Below are 10,088 nucleotides of genomic sequence, written 5' to 3'. Positions count from 1 at the left end.
GTTTATTTTGACATTCACTTTGACGCTACATACCCAACGTAGTTTCAACAATTCTTACTGATTATACGACTGTTGCGCGATGAAACTCGATTACAAATTGTTTGTCTAAAAGAAAAGACAGATCTAACAGTCCCACGCGCGAAGTTCGTGGTTTGTCGAGGTAGTTCTCTCATCATTCGAGGCAAACGAAATATTCGAGCGGGCAGAGGTCTCGTTTAAAAAGCGTCATTATCGTAAACTCCCCTTGTTAGTTAGTTTTAATATCGTCGACTAAAGAACTCGTTCGGTACGATTTACTCTCGCGGCCGGGCGAACAGTTGCGAGCGGCAACGTCCACCGCACTTTACGTTTTCGTTGTAACAAATGTATCCGCGCGATGATCCCGCGGAACTTGGCAACGGTCGGCCGCGTGTTTCGCTGGACCAGAAGATTATGCGGGGACGCAGTGGGGCGCAGGTTGAAAGATCGCCAGACCTCGGGCTGGCGGCCAGGAAAACTTCAGAAGCGTTTCGTCGGAGGCAGCGGCGGCACGTCCGTCGACGTTGCACACGCATACGAACGCGTCGGATTCCAGGAGTCGACGAGGTGCCTCTTGGCCAGCCTCAGAAGTCTACCTCGTAAATGGAGTGCTGGCAGGTCGGATAGAGCTGCGAGCAGTTTTCGGTGGTTCTGTGAGCGTGCTCGTAACCTCGATCCTCCGACCGCTCGAATCGCCCGTCCTTGGGCAGTCTGCAACAGGAAAACGAGATTCAGAACACTCGTGCTCGACCAATTCAACTGCCTCGACAGATTACGGTTTCAGGTTCTGAGCTTTCAGTTTCAAAGAACAAATCGGAGAGTTTCTCCAAAACGGGGAGAACAATTAATTGGCCAACGCGTAGAAACAAATCGGATGACGTGAGATTTTTTTCTTTATCGAAGGATCAAGTAAGAAATGTTTCAGTTATAGTCTATCGTCCATGGAGAGAACAATCAATTGGCGAACGCATAATAACAAATCGTTTTTTCATTATTAAAGGATCAAGTGAGGAATACTTCAGTTAGTCTATTTATGCTTGCTTCAACGATCCACGGGATTCGAAGTCCATATATTCTAGAGAATCTAAGGTGTTGACCGCATCGTAGCATCCAGTAAGGTTTTAGGTGAATTGTTCACGGAAGTGGTGCTTCTGTTGCTTCTCACTTCGTTTCTATTGATTTTCTGCAGGCGAAGAGAGCGAGAAAGTAATTCGTAGGAAGTTAAACAGAGGAAGTCGGTAGTTAAAGGGTTCTTCGCTTCTTTTACGAAGCTGGGACTCATTTTCTTCGAAAGTTTTTGCAGACACGTTGACTGTTAACGCTTGAAATCACGAATATAACTCGAATATCCAGAGAGACGAGGGAATTTCTATAACGATATTCTACTGTTGTGTTTAAGAACTATGCTTCTGTGATGTTTCGAAAGTTATTTTAACACGTGGGCCGACGAACTGTAAATCTGTTAGCGTTTCGTAGGATATTTAAGAATTAATTGCATCGATAAACAACTGATTTGGCATAGCTGCGGCTTGAATGATTCGTTCAAGGCAACACGATCGGGTTGACCAGCTGATGGTTACACGAGTCTGCCACTCGTAATTTAATCGTTTCAATTGATTAACTCCTGTAATTGATTACACGTTGGTCAGCCATACGTTTTAGTTTCACAGTTGTTCTCATTGACTAATTACACGAAATAATTAATGGAGCCTGCTATAGCATAGGATATTATTTGCCATTCATAGATGTACTGTTTGTGCCAGGTAATATTATCTGTTCAAGGTCACCCTTCGTAATTCAGGTTATCAACTTCCGTATTACGTCAGGTAATCTCTTTATTCGAGTACGTAAACCTACAGATTCGTGGTTTCTGAAATTGATCGATTAATATCTTCAGAAAAAATGTTCAAATATCCAATTTCGAAGGCTTCGAATTAAATGTACCTCTTAATGGACGTTATTTGCTCCTGACCAATGTTTATCTATCTGTTTATCTATCGTGGAAGTTTCGCCTTCAGTCGAAACTTTTTCGTCGGCCAGCAAGACACGAGTGGTCGCCAAGTTCTTGAAGAGTTGGTATCGAAGGGAATACTCACGCGAAGATGGCGTGCAACAGCTCCTGGACGAGGGTTCCTTTGCCAAGATCCGCAGGATCTCTTCGTCCAGCTTCGCAGAGTGCCCTCATCACGCAGGCTCTGCCATCGAGGCCCGTCCTGTCGATTAAAATTTCATTTGAAACAATAATTAACGTTGCTTCCTTCGCTGGAACGTCTCGAAAAATCAAATGTAACTCGAGAATTATTTTCGACGCGCGAAAACAATGAAACGGTCCACTCGTGGCGTCGGATGATGCGTGGAACATGTTGTTCGTCGGCTGCTTCCGGGCCGGAAACTTTCGTAAAGGAACGAGAGAGACTCGAGGGTCGTTGGAGGCGACGGAGATCGGCGTTTCCGGTGTGCAGAATAGAGTGACACGAGTGTCTGCCAGGATTCTTGAGCGGACGCGCCAAAGAATGCCAATCGTGTCGTCTGGCCGCGCGTGGATTGTTAATTAAATTCCCAGCCGACCGATAATTACTCACAAAAATCTTGGCGCGAAGTGTCACCAACCGGAGACAGCCTTTTGCAACGCGAGTACTCAGGCTCGTGGAATTTCTTGAGGAGCTTTTAAAGGGGCTTTCGTACACTGGTAGTCTGGAAGAGTGCATTTCTTTCCGCAATTTTTTATCGAAATGCAATTTATAATTCGAAACTCGCGTATTTATTCATACGCGTTTCGAGGAAACGTGTATCTTTGCCGAAGAAAAATGTTGAATGTTCTGAAACGTAGGCTTGCGTCGAACTAAATTATTCCTCGACACTTCTGTTACTTTCTACACGTTGAAGATTTTTAAATAAAAACTATGCTTCCTTTTAAATTATTCAGAGTATTAACCGTGTCTCTATTTAATATCCCATGCGACTGGACGTCTAATATATACCTCGGATCGTGATGTAAATACAAATAGCGCGGGGGAGGTGCTTTGGATGAAAAGGAACACGGTACACAGGGTGACTCGAGAGAAAACAGGTCATTGAATTCTGGAGACAATTTTTTACGAGGAATATTTTATCGTGCATAAATGTTCGATAGAAATTTAATAATTTGACGGTTAACGAATCATGAATAATGGATATTCCGTTCATGTTAAAAACATAAATCTACAGTTTTATGTTCGGTAACGTTTGTACTTGTTAAATATTAAATATGATATAGTACTCGATGAGGTAACACTGTATGATAAAGTTGTTTTCTCGTCTCGTTCCGGTGAGACTTTTTTGACAGTCTAGGATCACCCTGTATAATGTAGCGGAATCGAACTCGGCGGTCTTCCTGTTTCGTTATTCTCACACGTTTTGCATGAAAATTCCTGCGTCTGTCGCCCATTTGCATGTGCCAGCGGGGTAAAAAAGGGTCCATTTGCATGTTACACCGCGCGCTTCGGGACCGAATGAAAGCGAGCTTTCGCGGGGCGAAAACAAAAAGCAGAGGGGAACGGAAGGATGGGAGGGAAATGAATTGAAATTCTTGCGTCTTCTTTGCGGTTTGACACTCTATTTCCTACGTAATTTGTGCCACGATTAAGCGGAGGACCGAGAAAAAGGGACGGTGGTATTACATTCCGTTCGGTATTTCGTCTGATCGTTTTGTAACGGTGTGGTCGCTAATCTTGAATAGCGTAAAATTTACTACTACCAGAATAAAGATTATCGTGCAATACAAGCACCATTACTGTAGAAAATAATGCAATACACGTACAGTTTATATATTCAGAATATTATTAGAATATTAAATGTTTCTCACATCATATACAGGGTGTTCGGCCACTCCTGGCTTTAAGCTTTATTAAAAATTTTAATGGGAGATTCTAGAGGCCAAAATAAGATGAAAATCAAGAATACTAATTTATTGATGGAGATTTCGTTAAAAAGTTATTAAAGTTTAAAGTTCCACCCGTACTGAATTTTTTTCTAGAAAGTGGGTAGGACTTCGGGGGTAGTTCTACTCACCAAAAATGATTGCAATTGACTCCTGCAACTAGAAATAATTTTTTCAGAACGATTTGAAATTTTTCAATTTTGTCGAAAAATTTCACACCTTCTCGAATTTTTTTCTCGAAACTGAGTGGGAATTCGGGAGTATGTCTATTGACCAAAAATGATTGTAATTGACCCCAGAATCTAGAAAGAATTTTTTTAGAACGATTTGAAACTTTTCATTTTCGCCGAAAAATTTAAGCACCTGCCCCCTGTCGATTTTTCTTAAAAATTCCTTTTTCATGTTTAGTAATTTTGTTTGATGCCCTACAGAAAAGATGTCTAATACTTTTTTGTAGGTACCCATGAGCTCTACTTCAGAAAAAAGTTTCATTGAAATATATTCACAATTGTAGGAGTTATGGCTGTTTGAAAATTTGACCATTTTTATGGGGTTTTTCTCATTTTGCGGAGTCAAGGATCAAGTTTTCGAATATTTTTACGATTTCTACATATTCTTCACTAAAATACGCGTTGTTTGCTTTTTTAAACATTAAAATCGTCCAATCCTTTCAGAAGTTATGACGTTTTAAAGATTCGCATGAAATTTCGGGGAACGATTTCTGGCCTGAAATTAGATATTAGAAATTAGATAAAAAATTTTTTTTTCTGCCAAAAAATTTCAACACCCACCCGATTTTTTTTCTCGAAAGTGGGTAGGATTTCAGGGATATGTCTATTCACCAAAAATACTTATAATTGACCCCTGCAACCAAAAATAATTTTTCCAGAACGATTTGAAATTTTTGAATTTAATTGCTAATAACTTTTTAACGAAGCCTCCATCAACAAATTGGTATTCTTGATTTTCGCCTTATTTTGGCCTCTAGAATCCCTCATTAAAATTTTCCCCAGGGGTGGCCAAACACTCTGTATATACTGATGTTTATAAGTCACTGGACATTTTGCTCAATTGTTACATTTATTTATTTTAAATTACTATAAATTTTATAAATTTCCTATGGAGTTAAAATAAATATGCAATGTGTAAGATCGAACGCGTTTAAAGTCAATGAAAGTCTTGTGGAAAATATTGCAGAAATGAAAAAATACTAAAAAAATAATTATAGACAAAGTTTCAACGTTAATTTGAAGGATCATTTTCAAAGGAGTGCACTCATAAAACGAGAGCCTCCAATTGTTTGCTAACAGTTTAGTAAAATCCATAACATAAAACACGAATTTTTCTTTATAATGTAAATAAATAAATGTTAGTTTCGTTTTGCAATTTACATCGCTTCATCAGTGTTAATCGTTTTTATCCCACATTTATTAAGTGTCCCGTGACTTAAGTATTTTGCACATTCTTTGTTACATTTATTTATTTTAAATTACTATAAATTTTATAACTTTCATATAGAGTCAAAATAAATATGCAATGTGTAAGTCTCGTGGAAAATATTGCAGAAATGAAAAAATACTAAAAAAATAATAATAGACCGAATTTTAACGTTAATATTACGGATCATTTTCAAAGGAGCGTACTCATAAAACGAGAGCCTCCAATTGTTTGCTAACACGAGTTACAGTTCTTTTATAATCTAAATAAATAAAAGTTAGTTTCATTTTACAATTTACATCGCTTCACCAGTGTTAATCGTTTTCATTCCACATTTATTAAGTCTCCTGTGACTATTAGACGGAAGTGTACATGCACCAAGGGATCCCTCGATAGTATAAACGAATTAAAGAGATCAGATTTTGACCGGATCCGAACCCACGGTACGAAGATAACAATAAAGTCTTTCGAACGAAGAAAGAGATAAGATTCGAAGAAAATTTACGAGGAAGCTGATTCACTTACGACTGGAGTAGAGCTTCTATTTTCGGGAAGACGATGCTCCTGCTCTTACGATCGAGGAGTTTCGATATTTTGTCGTCGACTTTGCTCGGCAATTCCCAGGCCAGGGCAACCGTCATGCCCATCACCACGTCATTCTCTGTGGCGTACGTTCCAATCGTCAGGCAAAACACCAGCTGACAAAGACAGAAAACAATCGATACATATTCCCGCGATCGCTGCTCGAACAATGTTGACCGAATTTCAATCAATTCGAACCCAGTAGAGAAACCATGCACGAACGAAACGTACCCCGCGTATTTAGGCTGTTTCCCTGTGTGTTTCGGGCGAACAAATTGCAGCAACGTTTTGGCGATTTTTCCGGAGAAAAATACCGAAACAATTCGTGCTAAGGGATGTACCCGCGAAAATAATGAACAAATTTTTTTACGTGGTTGAAACCAATAATGAGTATATAATAAAAATTCTAAAACCGACAAATTCGTGGAGCTGCGAATTTACAAAGAAAAATGCTTTAACTCTGAATTAGAAAATAATATTTTCTGACATGATACGCAAAGGATGTCTCGTACCACAAAGGGTTTAAATATTGAAAGAAAATTTCATTCCGTCATATTTTTCCGCAAAAAGCTTCATAAATCTTGGGCTCGTTCGGGCTGTGGAGTGACGTGACGCGTTCTCCGTGGGAGACAAGGAAAATCACTGACAGGAAAGCGAATTTCCCCATGTTTTTACCTGAACGTTGCTGCCTTCCGGAAAAATCAAGTACCTCTTGGGTCTCGAGAGCATCCTCGGCGCGTCGATCGGGCTCTGTGTCGCGCAGATCATCAGGAAATCGAGGCACGCGAGGACGAAGGAGAGAAGTCGGACGCTCGGCATACCTTCGACGCGGTCCCGGGACTACTTTTCGCGTTCATGCGTTCCGCGAACGCGTCGAAGGAGAAAGTGTCTTCCAAAGTTTCTCCCGCGCCGAACTTCGAAACAAGAATCGCGTATCGAGCGTGATTTCAACGCCGCTAGAATGCGTTTTCTATACTAAAGCACCGGTACCGCCCGGATGAACGAAGTATAGTTCCGCGGACGGGATAACGGGAACGAGTATGCCCGTGTTTTTCCACGGGTCTAATAAGCCGGACGACATCTCGACAATTCGTCCAGCAAACGAAACGCCTTCGAGCTGCTCGATCCCACTGTGGAACCAACGAGCATGGCTTTGGACTAAATTCTGGACCATTTTCATTTATTCGTGAGATAAATCATTCGATACTGGAGAATAACAGGCGCCAGGAAACGAATCAAAGAGAGAAGAAGCAAATATAAGATATAAGGGGATTGAAAGAAAAGGTAAATAAAAGAATCAAGTCAATACAAATCGTATATTGAAAACATGATACAGCATTTAAGTATGGAAAAAGAGACATGCATTTTATTGGTAGTGAATATGGTATTAGAAAATGGATGAACTTCGAGTACTCTAATGATAAGATATAAAGGATATAAGAAAAGATATAAGAGAAAATAAGATATAATAAGATATAAAAAAATAGAAAGAAAAGGTAAATAAAAAAATCATATCAATACAAATCGTACATTGGAAACATGATAGAGCATTTAAGTGTAGGAAAAGAGACATGCATTTGATTAGTGAATACGATATTAAGAAATCGATGAACTTCGAGTGCTCTAATAATAAGATATAATAATAAGATATAATATGATATAAGAAAATAGAAAGAAAAGGTAAATAAAAGAATCAAATCAATAGAAATCGTACATCGGAAACATGATAGAGCATTTAAGTGTAGGAAAAGAGACATGCATTTGATTAGTGAATACGATATTGAGAAATCGATGAACTTCGAGTGCTCTAATGTGGTTTCTATCACAAGGAGATAGTTTTGTCGCGAGTAGGGGCGAGTTGCATTCTCTTGCATAGCTGCAGTCTTGAAACTTTCGTCTCGTCTGTGTTCTTTGGCCAACGCGACGGCACGAAACTCGAAAGATCGAGCGATTGCACGACGATTTGCATACCGGCGACTTGCTTCTTGGAAACGAGCCCCAATGTCCCAAAATCGGTCGAGTTTTCCGTTGAAATGATTCTCAATGCCGTAGAACTGACCGAGTCTTTCGCTTCTCTGCTTCCGTGGACGCCCACTTTGGTGATTAGCCAAGGTTCCCCGAGGAATTATACGTTTGCATGCGCCGCCATACCGCAATACTTAACGATTTTAGCGAACAAAAGAGCAGACGGTATCGTAATCGAATTTATATAAATTGCCAGAAGGTTTTCAGCTTTGTTTCAGGCACATTTTAGTGATTTTTATATCTACATGAAGTTGTCCAAAAATTGATAAACAAATTACAAACAGTTTTGTGTCTTTACAATTTTATTGGTATAAGCTAATAAATATGGATTTTGTTACATGCTATACGATTGAGACGAAAGAAGAAATTATTACTATTTTTTTTTAATATCTTTTTTATGGGATGAATTAAAAGAATGAGTTTTACCTCGAGAAAAGGGATATAGTTTTTTAAATTTAAAGTGAATTTCAGTTCTGAAAAAGAATGGTTCCCAGAAAGAAAATAGATCCCAACTACAGAGCAAACAAAATGGTAGCGGTAAAAGCACAGAAGGCGATGTAAATCTAGGTCCACCGTTGGGCGGGCCAGTCTTAAGAAAACATGGAACAATTTGAACAATATACTATGTTTATAGAACGCATAATATATGTAGCAGAAACTAGTGTGGATATATGGTTTTAACACTCGGATTAACTAACAAAACATACTTAGAAATACATATACAGCCATGGGATGCTCGTTCTAAAATGAGACACATCATTTACGTTTGTAATTATCGAGCATACACTAAATTTATAACGTTTTCAACTAGATCGCGAGGCCTTCTCGGAATTTTTTCCACAAATTTGTGAAATACGTTATTCGATCAGAAGCAAGTAGAAGCAAACAATTTTTTAAGGAACAGGTCAAAATTAATTCATAGTACAATTTAGACAAACAAAATAATCACGTACACTTTTGTCCATAAAGTTACACTCGTTTGCAACTATAAATTTTAAAGAAAGAACACGTGGAAAATAATAATACGATGTAATGGCGTCCAAAACCTTTCATGGAAGACTATTTGTTGAACCGTGAATTGTTCATTAACTTAACGAACCGCGAAAGAATTGTCAGCGGGGGTCAAATCGTTCGATAATTTCCGTCTTCGTCGGCAATTAAGGGCTGCTGATTGGTGCGCGCCATTAAACTCTCTCGAGTTCAATAAACTGTCTTCGGTGCTGTGAATATACCTCGATCTTGGTGCGAATAGATAGGTTAAAAAATGTAAATATCTTATGGCAATTCTCATACATAAACATAAAGGCTCGCGGTAACCATTTAAATAATCGCTGGCGCGAGGAAAATGATAAAAATTAATTGCAGTCGCTACAAACTTGATTCCTATCGTTCAGCTTTCGACCAGGGTTCTCAAACGAGCGAAACGGAATTAATTTAAAAGGAATAAAACACTTTCTTGGAAGCATGCTTGCCTCGCGTTTAAGTTCGACGTGATCCACTCGTGAATTTATTTTCGTCAAACGTCATCCTTTACGAAATATACAAACACGAGAAAATACACTGTAGTCCAGGGTACTGTACCGTGGCGTTCAAGGATTAAAAATTAAATGAACAGCGAAACTCGTATCGAGCAAACAAAGCTCAACGTTTCGTTCATTGTATTTTTAAACTCTCGCTTATATTAATTTGTACTGTCTTCGTCGGTGGAACGTTTTGGAAAAAAATCCAGTTCGAGGGAGGACAGAGGTACGGAGGGGTCGAAAGGGAGAGAGAAAGAGAGGGATCATTTTTTTCAACGGACGACACTTATTTCCTCATTTCGCAGCCCATAGCGGCGGAACGAGCGTCTGTTAATTGCATATGGGAGTTGCGTGGGCGTTCGCCCACCTGCCCCTTCTGCACAGTGTCTGGGAAGAAAACCGCGGACCATTCTAAATTAATGCTTTTCGTTAACGCGTCGCCGCCGTGGATGCAATTATAACCGCTCTGTCGCGGAATGTGACTAGGGGTGTCGTCGTCTGTGGAAAATCCAACGGGATAATACGTGGCTGCACGGAGCATTTCCGGTTTGGACATCACGGGGAAACGAGGCGACCGCCGGTCGCGT

General features: G+C 39.7%; 1 protein-coding gene across 1 annotated transcript; it reads right to left on the bottom strand.

The window, feature by feature from the left end:
* Positions 1-602: 602 nt before the first annotated feature.
* Positions 603-6,775, bottom strand: LOC143342126 (uncharacterized). Its single transcript, XM_076765649.1, has 4 exons — positions 6,632-6,775; positions 5,900-6,072; positions 2,115-2,231; positions 603-729 (listed from the first exon to the last, which is right to left on the bottom strand). Exons 1-4 carry the CDS (start codon positions 6,773-6,775, stop codon positions 603-605), a joined length of 561 nt encoding a protein of 186 aa, XP_076621764.1.
* Positions 6,776-10,088: the final 3,313 nt, after the last annotated feature.

The sequence above is a fragment of the Colletes latitarsis genome, chromosome 5 (assembly GCF_051014445.1).
Source record: "Colletes latitarsis isolate SP2378_abdomen chromosome 5, iyColLati1, whole genome shotgun sequence".
Lineage (NCBI taxonomy): Eukaryota > Metazoa > Arthropoda > Insecta > Hymenoptera > Colletidae > Colletes > Colletes latitarsis.
Note: the sequence above shows the minus strand (reverse complement) of the source record. Positions and strands in the feature narration are given on the sequence as shown.